This window comes from Hirundo rustica, chromosome 26 (assembly GCF_015227805.2).
Source record: "Hirundo rustica isolate bHirRus1 chromosome 26, bHirRus1.pri.v3, whole genome shotgun sequence".
Classification (NCBI taxonomy): Eukaryota; Metazoa; Chordata; class Aves; order Passeriformes; family Hirundinidae; genus Hirundo; species Hirundo rustica.
In genome coordinates this window covers 2503335-2525076 of record NC_053475.1, presented here as the reverse complement: position 1 = coordinate 2525076, position 21742 = coordinate 2503335, and the positions used below count along the sequence as shown (strand labels likewise).

The window sequence follows — 21742 nt, the reverse complement described above, 5'->3', positions numbered from 1 at the left end:
GGCCGCCCAGCCCTCGGTGCCGAGGAGGGAGAGGCTGAGGCCTCGCCGTGCCGGCCCTGTGCTCCAGGCTCCGGCTGCTGCCGTGTTCCACCCGAGCCACACCGAGCCCGCCGGCTGAGCTCGCTGGGTGCCACCTCTGAGCCCTCCCTGGCTCTCCATTTCTCCTCACAGTGGGTCTCAGAGCTGGCTTCATCCCATGTTTCCTCATGACTTCCTACCAGGTGCCTGTTGAGCCAGCAGCCTGATGCATCCCGTCCATGCCACAGCCTTGTGTTCGTTTTTTCGCTGGCAGTGCAGCTTTATCTGTCAGAGCAGCCCCCCTGTGCTCTGTGGGAACCTGCCCCAAGCAGAACCTGCCACCTGCAAGCACCTGTGGTTGCATAGCTCTTACCCTGGCTTGCCTGGGGTCTGTATCTAAAGAGTTAAAATGTCCTAAAAAGCACGGTAAGAGCTGTTATGTACCTGCCATCCTTGTTACCAGCCTGGCTCCTGCAGTGGTTTGCCAGCCCTTACCTCTTGGCAGTTTGGCTGAGACAGAAACGCGAGATACCCACAAACAACAGGTTCTACACAACACTTAAGTTCTCTCTTATACCTCTGCTATTCCCATCAGTTCTTTGCCTCAATTAAAAGAAGTTTCTAAATTATTTTTTCCCCAGTGGTCTCTCCATAGTTTGGCCTTCACCTCCCTTTGGTACATTCTCTTGCTTTTCCTCCCAGGTGCCCCATGGCCAGGAGGACTGTTCCTCCCTCATCACAGACCTCTGGCAAAGGCAATGTGGTCGTTTTGCTTCGGCAGCTGAAAATTATTCAGCAGACACAAGTGCTCAGGACACCCAGGATCAAAGCCACAGTGGCTGTTCCCTGTGACCTGTTGCCCTTTGGAACTCCCATGTCTGGACAGTCCTTGAGGAGACTGAGGTTCCTGTGAGCCCTGCAGCACTGCCCTGACTGGAAAAGCCACTTGACCTCTTTGCATGTCCTCAGGCTGTGAGGGTAACACAGGGAACATGTCTGGGGCTGCTAAAGAGTTATCAACGTGGGATTGCTGGGCTGCTCTGAGCCGCAAAGTGCTCTGTGTTGGAAGCTATGGTTTTGGTTGCCTTCTCCTGGGCAGGATCAAAATCTAAAGGCCAGCAGATCCTGAAGAAATTTCCACAGCTTGCCAAAAGAAAAGGAGCGATAAAATTTGCATCCAACCTCTGGAGCACTTGCTTGGTTCCTGCAGATGGGAAGCTTGGGTGCACAGACGTTGAGTTTTGATGAATCCTGATCAAAGTGTTGGTTTAAGAATGACAGAACTGCCGGTCTCCAAGCAACAATAGCCTATCCACTCCCTCCCTTTCTGCCCTAATGGAAAAGTTTTGGTGCTCAGAGGCTTCCCAGGAGATCTGGGATTTCCCTCAGCTCTGTCACCAGTGTGCTGTGCAATTCCCGGGGCTCCATGTCCCTGTTCCTGCAGAGAGCTGATCCTCAACGTGTCACGCCACTTCCAGAGCAACTGTTCCCATGGCCCACATTGGCAGCAGTTAATGCTGAGCCCAAAGATGACCCCCATTTGTTTACAGAGAGGAAGATCCCAAGGCCCATCGAGATGCAGACACATTCGTACTGAGCAGACATTTCAGAGTATCACCCCTTTTCTCCATTCTGGCCCCATTTCTTGAGCTGCTTGTGAGTTCCAGATGTTTGAGGGCAGAGGGGAGCAGGCACTGCCAGCAGGTCAGGGAGGTGATCCTGCCAGGCTGAGGGAGCTGGGTGTGTCCAGCCTGGAGAAGACCAAGAGAGGATTTTACCAATATCCCTCTGAAGGGAGGTGCCAGGAGATGGAGCAGTTTCTGCTCAGCTGTTGAGCAACAGGACAATGGGCAGAAACTGATGCACAGGAAGTTCCACCTTGAACATGAGGAAGAACTTTCCTGAGGTGCTGACAGAGCACAGGTCGCCCAGAGGGGTTGCAGAGTCTCCTTCTCTTGTGATATTCAAAGGAGGAATGTGTCTGGACTCTCTCTGGGTGCTGATGGGGACCAGGGACCCAGCTGCAGAGCACATGTCAAACGTTTCAGCCTCCCCCAAAATTAATTTTACAAGTTCTTCAATTGCCTGTCACAGGAAGATGCCACGAGATTTGAGTTCTCTGAAAAGAGGAGGAAAGGCACCGAGATCAAACAACGCTGACAAATGCAGCCCGTGACAGCAATTGCTGGATTAGCTTTTTTAAACCTTATGTTTCACATCTGGTTTGTCATGGTGTTGTAGGTGGGCTCAGAGCACAGTAAACCAGGATAACAAACCTACATTTTCTGTGATCCTTTCATCCCCTATGATCCCAAAGCACATCATTTAATTGCACTCAACCTGCACACAGATTTCATAAATAAAGGAATGATGAATTAGCATAGCTGCTGCAGCATTCACACAAGTTACTAAGACACAATCTCCTTGTGCAATCAATCCAGCCTCATGCTTCGGTGTTTGTCATAAATTGAGGTCAGGAAGAAATGTTCTCCCTACCTGGAGGAGTGCTGCTGAAGTAGCCGAGTACACAAAGATTCTTAAGGGTGTAGTAATCTGTCTTCCCTGTGCAAATCTCAGAAACTGCTGCAAATATGCATTTGGTGAAGCTCCAGTGCAGTCGATGAACACTGATCCTGCACAGGGGCAGGAGGAATCTGCCTCACATGAGGCAGGAGGAAAGCTGGGTGATCCTTTCAACCCTAAAATCGGACCTTGCTCCTCCCTTTATCCAGCAAGGGAGGAGAGGAGAGAGAGGAGAATCCTGAACCCTGGCCATGCCCACAGCACAGGTGGGCCTGGTCAAGAAGCTGCTCCTTTGCCCATCCCAGCCCCTGTGGGTCACTCCCTTCAGGCTCAGTCTCGGTTTCATATGCAGAGGGATTCACACTCTGATTGTGCTGGGAAGCTTCTCATGACCAAAGGGTCAGTGGATTCCCCTGACTGTCTCACAGCTCCAAATTTCCTGCTTATCTCCCACCAAATGCCTCAGGGACACCACCCAGGGAGCAAGCAGGTTCAGGCATCCTTGCCATGTGCTTCCTAATCACAGCTCAGCTACAAAATCCCTTTCCTGCTTCCTGCAAGGAGTGTGAACTGTTCCTTGCACTTTGGCTGGTAAAAAGGATGATAATTACCCCTAATCAGTCTGCAGCAAAAACACAGGCCACAGCAGAAGGGAGGGGTGGGGGGCAGCCACCATGAGGAATGGAACTCAATTATTCCAAGTCACTGATAAAACGGGATCAAAGAGGGTAGGATTGTTTTACCAGCTGTAAAAAGCCTGCCTGGACCAAGGCTGTTCTTGGAGAAAGGCCCTTTCTGCCTACAGGCCATTCCTGCCTGGGACCTTATGCACATCCAGGGACAGTTTCTCATTTTTCTTCTTGGTGTAGGCGAGGAATTTGAGCTGGTGTTCATTTCTGCCTCTGAGAGCAAGCAGCAAGACCGTTTCAGCAGGAAGTGAGCACAGAACCGTGGGCACACAGCGCAGAACGAGTGTTCTGCCTGCTGCCCATGGGGGCACTGAGGAGCTGGGACTCTGCTGTGTCCCATCAGGGGCACCTGGATGCCCCAAGGGATGGAGCAGTTGGGGCTGGGTGGTGATGGGGGCAAGGGACAGCATTTCTGGAGGCATCTGTGCCCTGCCAGTGCCGTGTTCGTGGGGAGAAGAGTGCTGCACTTCTGGCTCCCTCAGCTCCCTGTGCAGCCCCACTGCTCATCCCAGCATTTGCTGCAGCAGGGAGACCTGCACAGCTCCTAACAGCAGCAGGAGAGTTGGGAGGTGGTGAGTGGGAGAAAGAAAACAGCCCCTTATGTGAAAGAGAGGCAGTGTAAATCACTCCCCGGCCTGCCCAGCCCTTGCCTCGTGTCTGGCTGATTGTGTTATGCTATCTAGAGAGAGTTTAATATAAAAAGCCAATAATCCCCATGATAAGAGGGGTGATAAGGGATGGTCTGGCCTGGATGTGGCACAGGGCCAAGGTCCAGTGCCCAACATTCCCCACCAGTCCTGGCCTCCCCATCCCATCCCAGGTGGCACAGACCTGGCAGGGCTGCCGGTGTGCAGGGGCAGCAGGGCTGGGCAAAACCAAAATAAAGCTGGAACCAGCCTTGCTGCAGGCAAAGAGGGGCTGGGGAAGCAGGGAGGGGAGAACTCTGTGAGCCCCAGCAGCGTGGCATGGGGCAGGCTGTGGCTAGTAGCCCACAAGCTGTGACCAGTGGCCCTTATAAAATGTCTGAATGCAGGGTGGAAGTGGGGGATTGCAGCCTGGGGAGGGATTGGGGTTTCTCTGCAGGTGAGGGATCAAGGGCAGCTGAAGTTTAATGAGTTTGGTGGGTCTCAGCCCTGTTTCTACTGGAAGGAGGCCACAGCATTCAAACCACAAGTGAGAAGCAAAGGAGTCGCTGGCTGAGCCACCCCACACCCAGTGGGGTCCTGCCCGTGCCACTCTGAGCTGTGCAGTGCCCCACATTCCTGCAAAGCTCCTGTGTCAGCTTGAGGTGATGGGACTCAAGAGAGATCCTGAGGCTGTGGAGAAAGGGAAAAAAAAACCTTCCTTGTCTCAGCGCCTGAATTGCTGCTGTGCCTTTTTTATTTCTTCCTCTTTAATTCCAGGTAAAAGAGAAAGTATTCTCAGGGTAAAAAGCAGGATCTCAGAGCCTACATTCTCATAATAATGACAGCATGGCTTTCACCTTGTGTCCAGAGCTTAGAGCAGAAAATGACTGTACAACCTCTCTCCTTGAACCAGTGCTGGAATGGGATATAATATCTGAATAATTTACAAAGGCTCTTCATTACACAGATTTATTTTTGGCAGCTTTGTTAGACTGTTCCTCTTAGGAACTAATAGGAAGTTTCTCTGGTTTCATTAGGACATCCCTGTAAGAATTGTTCCAGTGGGGCCAGGGACTGGGACAGCTTCTTGCTCCATCAGAAATGCAAGATGTTTCTGCACTCTGTCCTCCATGGCTTTCTGGAAACCCACCTGCACGCCCAGCCCCGACCCAGCCCTGGTTGTAGCAAGAGTCCAGCAGACTTTAATCCTGGCCAAGTTGGTGAGAGAGTGGGGGGCTTCCCCACGTTGCCTTCAAAGAGCTTTGCAGCAGACAGATGTTGGTTCACTTGGAGAGCTCCTACACAGAACTCCTTCTCCTGTGCTGGAAAAAACCCTTTATTTCTCAAGCCAGGTCTGAGGCGGGCTGTGGGAACCCCCACTGTTCACCAGGCTGTGTTTGGGGCCAGCTCCTCTGTGCCCAGGCCATATTCAACCCCACTGACTCACACAGCCTGAGCCAGGCTAAAATCCCCCCTTCTTCAGATGCAGGTGCATTGCCCGGCTGGAAATGGGCCCATTAAAAAGTCATTTACCAGGCACAAGTGAGTTTGTGTTCCCCTGGATTGGGATTTGCCAAGATCATACCATAAATTAGAGTGTTTCCTGGAAGAATGTGAGGAGAGAGGGGGGAAAAAAAAAAAGGGATAAAATGGAACATTTTGTAGCCAACAGAAATGCCAATAAAGGAGCATTTCATTTCCCACTTGGAAAGGAGTGACTGCAAGCTGTTGCAAGGGTAGGGCAGGGTGCCTGTGCTGCTCCAGGACCAGGGGACAACAGGGACCTGGTCTGGCTGCATGCACACGCTGACAATAAATTGCATTTCTCTGCCCTTGAGCAGAGCCTAAGCTGGGGTGACTCAGTTTCTCTCCATGTAAAAAGGGGGACCGGGATGCCAACCCCACTGGGGGAAGACTGTCTGCCCTGTTTTCCAACCCTTATTCTGCAGGGACACAAAGCCTGCCTGCACTATTAATAATCCTTGGCATGAAGCTGTCACAGTTTCCACTAATATGGAGATGTTGAAGTGAAAAAGCTACTGCACAATATGCAGGAGGTGTCACAATAACTCAGCTGCTATATTGTTCTTTTTAAAAATAAATACCACAACAGGCCAGCCCACATTGCTGGAGTCATGACGTGTAGGGTTTTATTTTTAATCAGAAAATGCACTGATTTTTAAAGATAGACATGGAGCAACATCCGAAATTTACGAAGGCTCCCTGTGTGCTCACACATATCAGCAGTGTTCCTGCCCGTTATTCTCCGAATGGCTTCCAAGGACCTGATCCTGCCTCAGCACGGGCACATTTGTGTGTGTGGCTTTACAAGAGGCCCCATGGCAACAAAGTCCTTCCAGAAATAAAGTCTGTGGCTGAATTCCCCACCCCACTGCTCTCTGGGGGGATGCAATTGATCCCGCAGGACGCGAACTGCAAGGTCTGCTCCTCGGGCAGCAGCAGGTTCAGGACCAAAGTTTGCATCCAGAGCAGAATATTGCATGGTTTGGAGACAGAGGTTTGGCTGGAGGTGAATTACCTTTTTCCTTTGCCTTTCCTCACGCTCAGCTAAGGGCAACGCTGAAATAAAGCAAAACGAAAACTCTGGTGTACAAAAAAAAAAAAAAAAAGCCTGTTCTGCTTGAGGAAGGGCGTAAAAATGAGCTGTGAAGGGTGAGGAGCCTTACTGCCGGGCGAGGGCCGGTGCGGGGCTCCGGGCTCCGGACCCGCCTCAGGCCAGCCGGACCCAGGGCCTGCCCCACGGGCTCTGCCCCCGGCCCGGGCAAACCCCGCGTTCTCGGCCGGGCCGGGCCCGGTCCCGGGGGCTCGGAGGGGCCCGGGGCACGGGCAGTGACACCCGAGGGGCCGCGGCACCGGGAGGCTGCGGGGAGGGCCGGGCAGCCCCGGCCGGGACGCGGGGAGCAGAGGCCGGCAGGGCAAGGCCCATCCGAACCGCGGGGCCGCGTTCCCCCGCGCCCCGCCGCACGGAGAGCAAGGAGCGGGGCACGGAGGGGGGCACGGAGCGGGGCACGGGACACGGGACACGGGGCACGGGGCACGGAGCATGGGGCACGGGGCCCGGCCCGGTGCCCGCGGCCGGCGGCGCCGCGCGGCGGGGGCGGGGACCGGCGGGGGCGGGCGCGGCCGTGGGCCCGCCCGGGCCGGGGAGGCGGCGGCGGCGGCAGGTGGTGCCGAGCAGCCGCAGGACGGAGCCGGAGCCGCAGCCGCCATTAGACAATAGGCGCCGGCGGCGGGAGCGGCGCGGGGCGAGCGGCGCGGCCGGGGCGGGGCGGCCGCGGGGCCGGGGCGGCCGGACCCGGCGCGGACAAAGGCGGCGGCGGCGCGGGGAGCCGCGGCGGGGGCGGGAGGCGGCACCGGGCCGCTCCGTGCGGGGACCGAGCCGCAACCTGACATGATGTTTCCACAAAGCCGGCACTCGGTACGGCGCGGCCCGGGGCCGGAGCGGCCGCGGGGCGGGGCCGGGCGCCGGCGGGGCCGCGGGACGGAGCGGGGGCTGCCCGGCCTCCCTCGGCCCCGCGGGGTCGGGGGGCATCGAGCGCCTCCCGCCGCCGGCGGCCGGTGCCGAGGGGCGGCGGGGCCGCAGGAGGCACCCGGGGAAGGGGCCCCACGGGTGACCTTGGGCGCGTCCCGGGCACGGGCGCTGGGCCCCGGGGGTGCCCCCGGTGCGGCGAGAACGGGGCGGGCTCGGGGCGGGGGGGGGGCCCGGCGGCCGCCGGCTCCGGCCCCAGCGCTGTCTCCTGTTGTTCAAGGGCTCCTCTCACCTGCCTCAGCAGCTGAAGTTCACGACCTCCGACTCGTGCGACCGCATCAAGGACGAGTTCCAGCTGCTGCAGGCCCAGTACCACAGGTACGTGCTGCCCCCGGGCCCGTCCCGCAGCCCCGCCGGGCCGGCCGATGCACGGGAATCGCTCCGGTTCTTGTGCTCGTTGCTTCGCTCCGGGCACCGGGTGAGGATGTTGGGAAGGGGACCCGGTCGCGTCGCTTGGGACGCCTTTGGCTGGAGGAGCACCTCGGGCACGGCGTTGGTCGTGTCCACATGGGAGCCCAGCGAGGAGAACGCCCATTCCCTTCCCCAGCCAAGGTCTTTCCTCCAAGTGCTGCTCAGCCAGGACTGCACGGACACTTGCCAGGCCTCCTGCCTCTGGCTGGGAGTTTTCCTCAGTTTTTCTTGCTGGCTGCCATTCCTGGACTGCAAATGCTGCAGGGAGCACTTAAATCCAAAAGCTTCTACTTTTCTGTGTGTGTGGATATAGCGCTGCTGACCCAAAAGCTGGCTTGAGACAATCTGTTGCTTTGCGTGTGTGTGTGTGTGTCTGACATAAACATGAAGCCCTTTGGTTTAAACTGCCTGGGTGATGCTCTCTGCCTCTGCCTGGTGCTGGTTTTGGTGTGGGCATTGGTGCCCATGTGGCTGCAATGTCCCCCAGTGTGGGCTCTGCCTGCTGGCAGGTCACAAGCTTGTGGTGGTGTCATTCTGGCAGGAGAAAGCAGAAAAAACTGCTGGGAAGTGGCCATTTCCTGGTGTCTCTGTGCCTTGGCAGTGCCATCAGGAGAGTAGGGCAGCCCAAGGAATGTTCCTGCTGAAAGGGAAGCTTTTCCCCCCACGCCACTCCACCCCCTTGGATTTAATCTGCTCAAGAAGGAGCAGGTTTTGTGTAGGTGAAGCTGTTTCTTGTTTGAAACATAAAACCACAGCACATGCTGGCTGCAGTTGCTCGGCTGGTGAGTTGGAGTCTCATAAAACGCTGGGAGCAGCGGCACTTTCTCTGAAGGGTGTGAAGAATTTAGGAGAGAGGAAAAAAATCCTTGCTTCTGGAGGGATGTGCTGCACTTGGGCCTCACCCTCGCCCCCATCCAGAAGTGGGTCTGGCTTTGGTTTTTGATGTTGTGTTGGAACATCTCTTGAGTGCTGCAGACATGTTCTGTGCCAGAATCTGTCCCCAGCTGCCAGCGATCTGTTGAGGAAAGGCAAACCCCTCCCTGGGCAGCCAACTCTGCTTCTCCCCAGCATTCTGCTTCCTGTGGAATGGATTTGCCTGAGGGAGGTCAGTGTTCTGCTGGTGGATAGCCTCTTGTCTTTTTCCTGAATGCGTGCTGGGGGGGGGCTCCAGCTGAGAAAGCGGGGAGCAGGTTCTGTGTGGTCACTGCTCTGCCAGCACAGCCTGTCTGGGCTCTGGCCACCCCTTGAAGTCCGGATAGTGATGTCCAAGAATCCAGCCTGGCCGGGACGAGGCCGTGCAGGAAGCAGCTGCTCTGTGGCGATCAACTCTCTCACCTCCTGTTTGTGGTTTTCTTACTGTTTTCTGGCTTTTCAGCTTGAAGTTGGAATGTGACAAACTAGCCAGCGAGAAATCGGAGATGCAGCGTCACTACGTCATGGTAAGGACCGGCCCGGCAGCCGAGAGCAGAGTGTGTGGGTGGCAACACCAGCAGGTGCCTGCGCCTGGGCTCTGCCTGGCAGGGAGCTCCAGGGCTCTCAGCAGGGCTGGAGTTGGCTTTTTTTTCTGAAAACGGGGCTGTTTTGTGTTGTCTGCACGCAGGGGGTTGTTGAAATGCACGGTGGTGGGGAGTTTTTTGATGGGTGGGTGATTGATTGTTTGATGGGTCCTTGGCCCGGCTCCCTGTGCCCAAAGGAAGTGACAGCTCTTCCACGCTTGAGAAGGTGCTGCAGGGTGCTGCTGTGCAGGTATCTGGGGGCTCTGGGAGGGGTCATGGCCAGTGAGAGACAAAGCAGCGCTCTGAGAAGTCGTGAGACTGGGAAACCCCACAAGCCAGGTGTGAGTTAGAAGCAGAAATCAGCTTCTGTGCAAGGGCCAAAAACCCTGAGCACCTTCTGGTGACCCCGCAGCCTTGCTGAGCCGCGGCGCTGAGTGCTGGCACAGCGTGTGCAAGCCCCAGGGCAGTGCCTGGTAAGGGAGAAATGGTGCCAAGTGTGGGCAGCAGGTTTAGCTGTGGCTTTCCAAGGAGGAACCTGGCAGGAAAGAGCCATGTTCTGGTGAGCAGGGTGAGGGTTTGCCTGCCAGGTGATGCCCCTTGTAGCAGAGGGGAGGGATGCCAGGCAGGGCCGTGGTCCCTTCCTTTGCTGTCATGGAGTTAATGGGAGGCTGCAATACTGTCCATGAAGATGAGCTGGTTCCTGTTTGCCAGCTGCTGCACCTGCCCTGGAAAGAAGAGATGAGATGTAGAAATTAATAGAGCAGCTCTTCAGAGCAGAGTTAAGACTTAAAAAAATCAGAAAGAAGGGAGCTAGCTGGCTCCTTCACCTTCCTCTGCTGCCCTTGTGGCCAGACTTTGAGGCTGTGGGGAGCAAGGTGTGCTTGGGGCTGGGGACAAGGAGAAGAGGTCACAGCTTTCCTGGTGTATTAATGGGCAAACCTGCCCCGTTCTCACTGGTAAACAATTGCTTCCTACACCTCGCAGTCTGCACAGAAACCCTCATCTCCAGCAGTGGCCAAGATAAATTTTTTTTTTTTTTTTTTTTCCCCTTAATGCTGGCAGTCACCAGAATTGATTCAGGTTGCTGTCAGCAGCAGAGGGGAAGGGCTGTTACTCGTGGCGCAGCGCTGGAGGCTCTGCAGGCGCAGCAGCTCCTGCCTTGTCTGCGTGGCTGAGCCGGAGCTGCTGCCGCTCCCCGTCACGGAGAGCCAAGAGGAGGGCTCCTGTGAATGTGCAAAGCTGCTACAGCTGCTCTGATTTTTGAATAAGTCACAATTGGCAGCTTGGGGGACGGGCTCCTGCTTCCTGCTCGGTCTTCAGAATGCAAAGAAGCCTCGAGAGCCCGCAGCAGGCTGAGATCATTCCGATACCGAGCCGGGCGCTTCATCGCCTTGTGGCGTCGGTACCAGGATGCCAGTGATCCTCAATTAAATGAGCACAGATGTGGATTGTTCTTTTCCCTTTGGAAGAATCAGGATTGCAGGCTGCAGGGGGAGGTTTCTAAACTCTCAAAACATCAGCCTTATAACAGCTTCTTCCAGGGGTCAGGAATTAGCTGCTCCTGCCAATAGATTGTCTGTAGCTGCCTGTTGCTGCTGTGCAGGGGTTTTCTGGGTGGATTGTTTTTGTGTGTGGAGGGGGGAGGTTTGCACATGGCTCCCTCCTCAACAGCTGGAGCAGTGTGCAGCTGGATGTGTTACTGGCTAGATGAGGTCCAGTTGTGATCTCTCCCGTTTGCTGCTGAAGCAGTCCTGTGGGCTGTAGGAGACTGGCCGGGCAGAGCTCCCAGAGCCAGGCTGCTTCTCCTGGCTGTGCTTAGGGAAGTCTGGAGCCCTGAGCCTTTTTCCAGGTTTGACGCAGCATTGCTCACTCCCTCCTCAGTGCTGACTGTGGAAAGGTGTCTGTGAGGGGGGTCCTGGGGGCAAATCTCCAGCTCTGGAGCAGGGAGCACCTGGAGGGGGTCTCACCTCTGTGCTTGCCTCCTGCTGCCTTTGTTTCCTGGGGCTTGCCTCTGCTCTGCTGCCTTGCCCAGCCTTTGTAGAAAACCCTGCCAGGAATGCAGTGGTGGTTCCCAGCACTTACCTGGCAGGGACTTCACTTACAATTTGTTTTGTTCTCTTCTCTGCAGTACTATGAGATGTCCTACGGGCTGAATATTGAAATGCACAAACAGGTAGGGGGAAAAGCATCTCCAGGTGCTGTAATTCCTGGGGGAGGTGCATTGTCTGCTCTGCCTTGCCCTCTGTCACTTCAGCCGCATTTCAGGAACTAGAAATGCCATCAGCCTGTAAAATGTCAGAGCAGCCTTTGAAATGCAGGTCCCCCCCTCCTCTCAGGATCACATTGCTGGCCTCTGGGCACCCTGTGGTTCTCACCAGGGCCTGAACAGGTATTTGAGCACCAGGAAGGGTCTGGAGCTGCGGCTTGGACCCTCTGTGGCAGCCTGGATGAGTTTGCTCGTTACCCTCACTGGTGGTTAAGTTGTTAATTATCCCCAGTGACTAATTACCTGTGGTGTTAACAACATGAGCCTCCTCTGAGCCTGTCTCTATCTGGCTCCAGCTCCAGTCACAAAGTCGGCTGCATGTCGTGGCTCAGTTTTAAGCCTCTTAGCACAGTTCTGTTCCTCACAAAGGCACTTGGTGCTTCTGATCCCATTGCCCTTGTTGCTAAGCCCATGAGACTGGCTTCCCTGGGAAAACCTGGATCTTGTCAAAGAATCTGAGCCACAAATCCTCACTGCTGTCCCACGAGTGTCTCCCAGCCTCATCTGTGGTGCTGTTGGGGTCCCCTCAGCTGGTGTTGGTGTGTGCCTGTACCCTTTGGCTCTGGATTTCTTTTGACCCCTTCAGAAAGGGATTTGCAAAGGACTGGCAGCTTCACTATTTGGCAGGAGAGAAGCGTTTAACACCCCAGGATTTGCCACTGCTGCTGTGAGGGCAGTGAGGAAGCTGCCCAGCCCCTCTGGTCTCCCCCAGTAGCCCCAGTCCAGTCCAGCTGGGGAGGGGGAGCCTGAGGGGAGCAGAGCAGCCGTGTGTATGTCTGTGTCCACACGGCAAATGAAATTGAGCACATCCCCACAGCAGTAACTTTGCTCTCTGGTTGCTCCCAGTTTGTTAAATGAATGTCGGGGACCTGGAGAGGAAGAGGAAAAATGAAACGTTGCTCTTGTAGTCAGCAGAAACTTTGATTTAACCCTGCAGGGAGGAGCCTCGGGGGGTGAGGTGATCCCCATGGCAGCAGGGGGCTGCCAGGAGAATGGATTTTCTCAGAGCCATTTGGGGACTCAGGCCTGGCCAGGGGAGGGGGAAGGTGGGGCAGCTGATGCTGTGGGTGCTCAGTCCCGAGCTGCCTGACTTCTCCTCTCTGTTTCTCCCACCTTTCAGGCTGAAATTGTCAAGAGGCTAAATGGGATTTGTGCACAGGTTCTGCCCTACCTTTCACAAGAGGTGAGTCCCCCAGCTTGGGGCGTGGAGGCCGCTGTCCCTCTGCAGCCAGCGAGGTGTCACAGCCCTCCAGCACAGGCAGCTGCCCACCCTGGGCTGGGAAACCCTTGCTTGCTCTCAGCCCTTCAGGGCACTGTTGGCTCCCGGAGCACTGTGTGGTGGGTAAGGTGTCCCTCCATCCCTTTTGTGGCAGCTGGGGACAAAGCTGGTCCTGCTCTCTGCTGCCCGTGGCTCCTGAGCCCCCAGCCACGTCTGCACTGAGAGCTTTGGGTGCTAATCGAGGGAGAAGGACACTTAAAAAAATACCTCCATATGGCTCCTCTTGGAGATCTGGTTCCTCTGCCTCATTAATTAATGCAGCTGATGGACTCCTCCCACTCCCCTGAGAAATTAATTGGAGGAGGGGGTGCTCGGGAGTTGCTGTCTGAGGCAAGGGGAAGATTAAGCGCTTCTAGAGCCGTATTTTCTGTCTCCCCGTGGAGGCTGAGCTCTGAGCAGTTCTCCTGGCCCCTTGGGGGTTTCTTGCTTGGGGTCAGTGCTGGGCTTGGGGCACAGGTTCTGTTTTTCCCACCCACCTGTTCTTAGGATGGACAAAGTCGCTTGCTGATCAGATCAGAGCTGCCTAATAACTAAGCCCCAGCTAAATCTTTTGCATCTTAAATGCAATCCTTAACCCTGTCCTGCTGCCAGCATGGAAAGAAAAATCCCCTTGCTGAAGTGCAGCGGACAGGCCTGGTGTTTCAGAGACGCTGTGCTCTGCGAGGAGCAAGTACAATTCTCCTTTATTTTTGTTTAAGTATGTGATACATCCATTTTTTCTGCCTGTGTTTGGAACACCCACCTGCTGCTGCAGTTGGTATCCAGGATGTGTCCCAAGGAGTTTCCCAAGAGCTTCTGCTTTTAGGGTTTGTTTTGTTTGTTGGAGGGTCTGTGTAGGTGAAGGGTGGCAGGATCAGAGACACTGCTCACTTTGGAGCCTTCTGGCCAAGGATCTCTGGGTGTGTGGAGAACAGGATGAGGGTGGGAGTAAGAGGAGACCTGCTGAACCCTCTGGTGAGGAGATGAGGATGAGACAAACATCCTTCCTTCCGTGCTCCTTGCTGCCCTAGGCCTGGTGTGAGGCCCTTGTCTCGGGTGAATGGTGTGCAGGTGTCTCCAGCTGTGGGGTATCCAGCCTGATTGTGTGGACTGGGTCCCTGTTCTGCTTCCCTGTGGCGCTAGAAGTGACCCCAGATTCCTCTGTTTTCTCCACGCCAGCATCAGCAGCAAGTCTTGGGAGCCATTGAGCGAGCTAAGCAGGTCACGGCGCCAGAACTGAACTCCATCATCCGTGTACGTGATGCAGGTTTAGCGTGGGTTGGGAGGGCTGGGAATCCGCAGAGCTGGGCTGGGGGGTTGTCACCTGGGGACATCAGGGGACCCCTGCACTGGTGCTGAGGCTGCAGCAGGATGAGGCTGCAAGGCTGTGCTGGCACAGGGCTGTGTACCTGTCCCACCCAGGCTCGCTGTGATGTTTGCAGGGATCCCTGCTCTGTCTCAGCAGGGTGCAAGGAGAGGAGCTGTGGTTTTGAGCAGGAACCACAGTAGGCGCTCGGCATGAAAACACCATCTGCTCTTGGTCAGAGTTGGGAGTGAGGGCTTTAACTGCGGCCTTGGGCCATGCCAGAGCCTGAGGCCAGATGTCCTGTGGGGCAGGGGCTGTGTGTCCTGCTGGGGACACGCTGTTGAGTCTTCTCTCGAGGTTCTCACAGCAGCAGGGCTCCAGAACCTCTTTTCCCACCCATCCCTGAGGCTGCAATGCTCTCAAGCTCCCCGAGGTCCCTGGTTTAACCCTGACTGCCGGCACACTGTGGCCACTCCAGGCCCTTGGTTTGGCGTCCCAGTGCCCTCAAAATGACAACAGCCCCGTTCTGTCTCTGTGTCCGTCCATCGTTCCCTACAGCAGCAGCTTCAAGCTCACCAGCTGTCGCAGCTCCAAGCCCTCGCTCTGCCTCTGACCCCGCTCCCCGTGGGGCTGCAGCCCCCGTCGCTCCCCGCCGTCAGCGCCGGCACCGGGCTCCTGTCGCTCTCGGCCCTGGGCTCGCAGGCTCACCTCTCCAAGGAGGACAAGAACGGCCACGACGGGGATGCCCACCAAGATGACGACGGGGAGAAATCGGATTAGAGCGCCCGGGGGGCCGGGGGAAGGGGGCTGTCTGGGGGAGGGAAGGGGCGGGTTAGTGCAAAATGCAGTCTCTCTCTCTCTCTGTCTCTCTCTCTCTGCTCGCTGTGCAGCAGGGCCGCGGTGACCTGTGCTCGGCGGCAGCTTGCCGGGCCCGTCCCCACGCGCGGGTGGCAGGGCCTGGGGGCTGTCCCCAGCGCCGTCGCCGGCTGCCGCACAGCGACGCAAAAAGCGCCGTAGCATTTACCCGTGTGGCCAATCGTGCTCTCCCTGTGCCCGGCCTGCCTTCCCCGTCCCTTCCTCCCCGAGCCTGGCTTGGGCCGCTCCGGGGCCGCTTTGTCCCCTGGCTGTCCCAGCTCCTCGGTGCCACCTGGCCTCTCCCTCCACCTGCTGCTCCACCCTCGGTATTTAAAGATTGCCCCTCGATCCTAACGGTTCTGCACAACCCCCTGCTAGGATCCCCGGCCCGGAACAATCTCCTCCCTTCCCCAGGCGCTCTTGGTCTCGTCGCATCGCCCCGGCCCCGTGTCCCCCGCGCCCCTCCTGCACTAATAATACCAGGCCGGCGCCTCGCTGTTCTGCATGTCCCTGTTCTCAACCGGCTCTGGCTGCCAGGGGCTTCACCCTGGGCTGGAGGGGGAGCCTGTGCCACCTTCCCCCCCCTCAGCACAGCATCCGGGGGTCCAGGTGGTTGGGCAGAGGGGGCAGGCAGACCGAGAGCCTTCCCCGGCATCCCCCCTCCCCGTGCCCCTGCCCTGTGTAGAGGATACAGCAGCTTTCTCTGTTCTTATCTCCGTGCGCTAGCGTGTCTTCTTAAAAAACAAAAATGGAAAAAAAAAATAATAAATAATAATCTGGTGTTTGTATATAGTTCTTTAGAAAGATCTTGTTTTGCTTTTTGTGTTTAATCACTTGACCTATAATAAGAGGAACTGAAAATGCTGTATCAAGGACGTACAAGCTGTGCCTTTCAAATAAAGAAATAAGAAGGTTGGTTAAAACCGTGACTTGCTGCCGCTTTCTTGCTGCTTTTGGGGTGACTTTAAAATAATTTTGTCCTTTCAGATGGGAGAATCAGGGGAGAACAGGGAGTTTTCCTGGTTCACCGGCGCTGTGGGAGGTGTCTGGAGGTGCAGCCTTCCTTCCTTCAGGTGGTAGCATATCCCAGACTATTCCTTTCTTGTTGGACGTGCTGCTCTCCCTCTCTGGAGGTTTCTCTGGGAGCCAGGACCAGCAGGGTTAACATTCCCACCTCTGGCTCTGGCTTCTCTCCCACTCTTGTAAGGGCTGGGGGAATGGGGCCACGTCCCTGTGGCCTTTGTGGCTCTGGGACTTCCCTGCAGAGGTGGGAGCTGTGCCACAGCTGAAATCTGCTGGAATCAGGGCCTGGAGGATGCCTGGGCAAAGCCACAATGAACGAGCTCGAGGTGAAAGTGGTGGGTGGTGGAAAGGGAGCGGGGACTCTGCAGAAGAAAAGCGAGGAGCGAAGCACCCCTGAGGTCTATCAGCTCTGTGCTGGTTTGGTAACACATGTGGAGGTCCCTGGGGCTGCCACAGGTCTGCTCTCTGTGCATAATTTCATTTTTCCTGTGGGCACAGAGGATAAGCTACTTCAGTGGCTCTCAGGCCCCTCTGGAAAATCCGGCCTGCCTTGCCCTGGGGCTGAGATTGCTGTAATGGAATTGGCTCTCGATAATTAGAGCTGTCCTCTGGCTTCAGAGCCTGCTCCGCCCTGATAACATCTTCTCCTCGGTATCTCTTAGGCCAGTTGGAGTGGGAAAATTTCCTTCCTCTGGGGAGGAAGCCGTGCTGGGGGAGTCCTGGTGCACCCAGGTGTGGAGGAGCTGGTGGGTTACAGCCCAGAGTTTGACAACGCTCCTGTTATCTGCCTGATCCGGGCTGGGCACGGCTGGGGCAGGGTGCCCAGTGCAGGGGCACGCCTGTGCTGGTGCTCACTGAACTCTGCCTGGTGGCTCAGGCTCTGCAGGGAGGTCTCTGCCCTGTCCCTTCCCAAACCACGCTGCTCCCCGGGGCAGATCCGGAGTGCAGAGCCCGTGGGGAGAGCTCAGCTGAGCCCAGAGCCCTTGGGGGGCTGCAGCACCGGGCAGTCCCATCCAACCCCTGGAACGCTGCCCATCCCACCCTGCGGTCCTGCAGCTGCTCTGGGCTCTCTGCTGACACCCAGCAGGTCCCCGATGTGAAAAGCCAGCCCGGGGCATTGCTGGAGCCATCCCTGCCCTGGCAGTGCCCCGGAACCCACGGGGAGCTTCCCCAGGGCCTTCACCTCCAGATCACCGGCTCGGATTCAGCCCGGGGGTTAAGGGGGTGTTACTCCTGATGGATATGCAAGGGAGGAGGGTTTAGGAGAAATTGTTCAGGGCTGCTTTCAGGAACAGAGGTCCCCCTTGTTGGAGCTAATCAGCGGCCTCGGTTCAGTGGGCAAGGAGGTTGGACAAACCACGAGGCTGCTGGGGCTGGGGAGCTGCTCTGCACTGGGCTGTGGGGATCTCCTTGCTCCCTGTGGGAGAATAACCCTCTGTTAAAGTACAAAGAGAGAACTTCTGGGCTCCCCAATCCCCTGCACCTTCCAGCAGATGCTGAGCTGAACCTTGTGCTCCACCCCTGCTTCCCATGGAGTTCCATTCCCAAAGCATTTCTCTGCAGGTCGGGGGGCACCCTGATATCCCATCCTCCTGAGGAGCAGTGTTGCTCCCCGTGCTTCCGAGCCTGGCTCTCTTTGCCACTCTCCAAAGGGAGTCATTTCATAGGGCACCTTCCCAGATTCGGGCTCAAATCTTAACTGCACAACAAGATCTGCAAATCTAACCCACGCCAACAGCAAAGGGTTAAAAATACCTCCCTCGTGACTCTCCCGGTAGCTGCAGACTTGAGGAAACAGCTTCCCTCCTTCCAAACAGGCCTTGTAACCTCTCAGAAGGCAGGAGCCCCTCTCGGGCCCTGCAGAACAGCTCAGCACTTGCAAGGACACAGCTGACAAGGGGCCCCAAAGCTGCTCAGGGGTGATTTGAGACTGGCTCCTGGCAGAGGAGCTCTTTCTCCTCGTGTTCCACAGGTCGAGGTGCCAGACTGGGACAGGGATACAGGCTGATGGTCTGAGAACCAGCTCTGATCCTCAGGATCCTCGGGAAAACTCAGCAGAGCCCTGACCCATAAAGGGTGGGAAGAGAGAGATCCAGGGACAGCCACTGCCCTGGTGCCCACAGAGGCTGTGCTGGACACAGGGGGCAGGGGCAGGACCCCATCTGGCAGTGCCCCACATCCTGACCACTGAGCAGCACACACTGACCCAGGCTTGACATGGATTCCTGCTCACGGCTGCCAAGGGTTTGACAAAACTCTGCTGACAAACCTCCTCCCTTCCACCTGCCTGTCCCCGGAGGGTCAAACCCCAGCCTCCTCCCCCTCCATGCAGCTCGCAGCTGGCAGTTTTTCAGCGTTTGGGTCCATCCCCAACAGATCCATCCAGTAGGACAGAACCCCCAGGCTCTCATTCCCTGCGGGAATCGCAGTCGCCTCTGCCACATCCCCCTGCTGCTCCCACCCTCCTCATTTTACAGCACAGCCCAGCCTGAAACAATGGCACAGCCTGCGTGCCAGGGATGGCGGTGGAGCACGGCTTCCTTCCCAACTCACCGCTAATGCAGGAATGCCGAGCTCTTCCTGGCTGCAGCGAGCGCCAGATAAAAGCTAAAGGAGGCATCAATAATTAAAAACCACTCAGAGCTGGTAAGTGCAAACAGGAGCCAACACACGGATCGAAGGCAGAGACCAGAGTCTGTCAGCTGCTGGTTTGCTCCGAGGGCTCCCAGTGCTCTCTTGCAGTCCCTGGAACCAGGGACACCTGGAGGATGTCCCCAAGGGCTCTGGGGACATGTGGCTTTGGAGAGTGGACAACAGCACTGCGGGTTCGGGGATGGGGAGCTGCAGTCTGGCCCTGGAAGTGTAGCTCAGGGAACTGGGGAACCTTGATTTCCAGCACAGCTTTTGGCTTAGATCTCGCTGGTTTGCTGCCAGATCCTTCCCTCAGTTCCCCTTCCCATCTCATGCTCATTCCAGGACCGACTCCAACCAGGATGAGGTCCCTGTTTGTGCCAGCTACCCTGGGAAATTCACATTGTCTGAGGGTGCCAGGAGCTACTCTCTGCTGAGTTCATGCCTCCTCGTTCGAGTAGGCAAACGAGCAGCTGAAAATAGGATGGTTTGGTGAGCCACAGCCACCCTCGGTGTCTCTGCAAAACGTGGTGGGCTCTGCCCTCGACCATCTTCTCTGGAGATGTGCTGGGCACAGGAGGCTGCGTGTGGGAACCCGGACCCATGGCACAGAGCAGGACAGAGCTGGGGCTGCCCTCCCTGCCCTGTGTTCCCCCGTCCCAGGCTGGCGTTGAGGGAAGGAGCTGAAAGGTAAAATCCCTGGGGTAATTCCAGCAGCAGCAACCTCTTTTGCTGGTATCCAGTTTCAAACGTAGCTCCTGTTTGTCCCAAAGCCTGGCTTGGTTTGATTTCTCTGCTGCTGATAAACAAAGGGCTGTTCAGAGAGCATTTGCCTCTTGATCCCAGCATGGATTTCAAACGCCCTCACCCTTTGGGGCTCTTCCAGGCGCTGCCACCACCAGGCACCAGCGTGTGGCTGCTGCAGGGGGTGGCTGAGTGGTGACAACCAGGTCCCCACGCCCGGGGCAGCAGCAGGACCATCTCCTCTTGCTGCTGGACGTGCCAAGGGTTAACTACGGTTGTTTTCTCCCATCCAAACACAAATTAATCTCTGGGTTACAGGCTGCGCTGCTCCAGGGCTCGTGTCAATCACTGATGGAGGCTGATCAGGACACGTGTGACACCCGTCACTCGGGAGCTGCCTGCTCCGGGTTTGCCCGTGTCACTCTCCCGAGACAGGGGAGCGCAGAGACCTCCGAAGGAAAACTGGCAGCTTTCGGGAAGGAGTTTTGGAAAATGCTACAAAACATCTCCTCGGTCTATCCTTCCCTTGAAACACGAGCTGAAATGTTTCCAGCCTTTGAAAAGACACTTTCCTTAAAAAAAAAAAAATCAACTCTCCCAATAAGGCAACACACACAAGGAAAAAAAACCCCTTTAAAACTTTACATTTGGATTGAAACATGCAGATACATGATGTACACAGAGAAAATCCATGCGCCTGCACAGAAGTGTTTTGGAGGGTTTGAAGCAGGTGTCCATCGCTGCCTGCATCAGTGGATTTGCCCAGCGAACACCTGTGGCCAGGGAAAGGTAAAGGGGCAAGTGCTGGGGCTGGGTTGGCTCCTTGCTTGGCACTGGCAGGGTCTGGGGCCAGCCTGGCCGCTGCCGGGTGAGGGAGGAGAGGCAGGGACAGCAGGGGATGGATGGTGATGGCACGGGGCAAGAACAGGAGAGCCTCCAGCGCCCAGCACCTTGTCCCTGCCCCGGCCGCTGCCAGCATGCAGCACGTAAATAACGCAATGAATAAAATATTAGGCTGAAATGTGAGGCATTAAATATTTAACCTTGTGCCTGCCTGTGCAGTGCCCAGGTACAGCTGGGTCCTGCAATATTTAAAGGTTGCTCCTCACTCGCTTTTATCACCCCTGAGTGCGATTGGCTTCACAGTAGCCGCCGCTGGAGGGGCCGCGGGTGACCGGGAAGGGACCCTGGGTGGGTTTCCCTGCGGCTCCCTCGGCGGCAGAACCGAGGGCTCCCGGGCCGGGGCGGCCCCACCGAGACCCGCGGCCCTCCCGCCTCAGCCGCCGCCGCTTCACCGCCCCACGTTACTTTGAGTGGCAGCTGGCGGCAGCCGCAAGGCCTCGTGGGCCGCGCAGTCCGCCTGCCCGGGCCGCCCGCGGCGGGAGCCCCACCGGCTGCCGGCGCTGGGCCGGGCCCCGCGGCAGACCCGGGCCGCGCCGCTCCCCGGGCCCGCGGCGGCGGCAGGGACGGGACGGAGGGGCCACGGGCGCCACCGCCGCGAGGGCGTAGCCAAGGGGTGACTACAACTCCCAGCGTGCCCCGCGGCACCTCCCTAGGGGCTCTGACCGCCCGATCACTTCTCGTTGGCCGTTCCGCCCGCTGGCGTCACGAGCCCATGTGGGAACCGCGCAGGGCGATTGGCTGGCGCTCCCCCAGCTGCAGCCAATGGCCGGTGCGAGCGCCGCCGCTGCGGGCAGTGGGGCCGGTTAAGGTGGAGCGGGCGGAGGGGAGGCGATGGGGAAGCTCCGCCGTGCCCCGCTTCTCCCGGTGGGGATGCCCCGGGCACGCCAAGGGCTGGTCCCGAGGGACCCCGGCCCGCCCGGCGCCCCGGCCCGGCTGTGCACCGGGGCCCGCTGCCCCTGAGGTCCCCGGCCCCGCCGGCACTGTCCGGCTGCGCTCGTTTGTGATGTCCGCCCCCGCGCGCTGCCCCCCCGGTGCCGCGTCCGCCCGCAGCGCTGGGGGCGGCGGCAGCGCTCGGCGTCGCTCCCCGGGGACCGAACCGCCCCGGGGACCGGGAGAGCTCCGGGCCGCACGCGCGGGTGGGACCGCGCTGGGGAACTCGCGTCCGGCGGGGCCCGGGACGCGCCCGCTGAGCCCCGGGCCGGAACAGCCGTGCGGGCGGGCGCCTCCCGAGGGGTTCCATTCAGGACCGGAGCGGCGGCTCCGAGGCCGCCGCCTTTCCCGGGCTCCCCTTGATCTCCGGCACCGCCGTGCGGGCGCGGGGCCGGCGCGGGAGCTCCGGTGCGGCGCTCGCCTCGTCCCGAGCCCCGCGGGAACGCGCCTCCTTAAGCGGGCGCGGGCGGCCGGGGCGCTCCCCCGCACCGGGGCCGCCCCCGCCCCGCCCCG

The 21742-nt window shown here is 57.8% G+C and overlaps 1 protein-coding gene across 2 annotated transcripts; it reads left to right on the top strand.

The window, feature by feature from the left end:
* Window positions 1-7177: 7177 nt before the first annotated feature.
* Window positions 7178-14946, top strand: TLE5 (TLE family member 5, transcriptional modulator). 2 transcript variants are annotated; one of them, XM_040086514.1, is made up of 7 exons: window positions 7178-7295; window positions 7627-7724; window positions 9193-9256; window positions 11442-11486; window positions 12700-12762; window positions 14017-14091; window positions 14705-14946. In XM_040086514.1, the coding sequence occupies exons 1-7, from the start codon at window positions 7269-7271 to the stop codon at window positions 14921-14923; spliced, it is 591 nt and encodes a 196-aa protein (XP_039942448.1). In that variant the 5' UTR covers window positions 7178-7268; the 3' UTR covers window positions 14924-14946. The 2 variants fall into 2 exon arrangements, with proteins under 2 accessions (XP_039942448.1, XP_039942447.1); XM_040086513.1 differs by having other exon boundaries at window positions 14702-14946.
* The last annotated feature ends 6796 nt before the right edge of the window (window positions 14947-21742 follow it).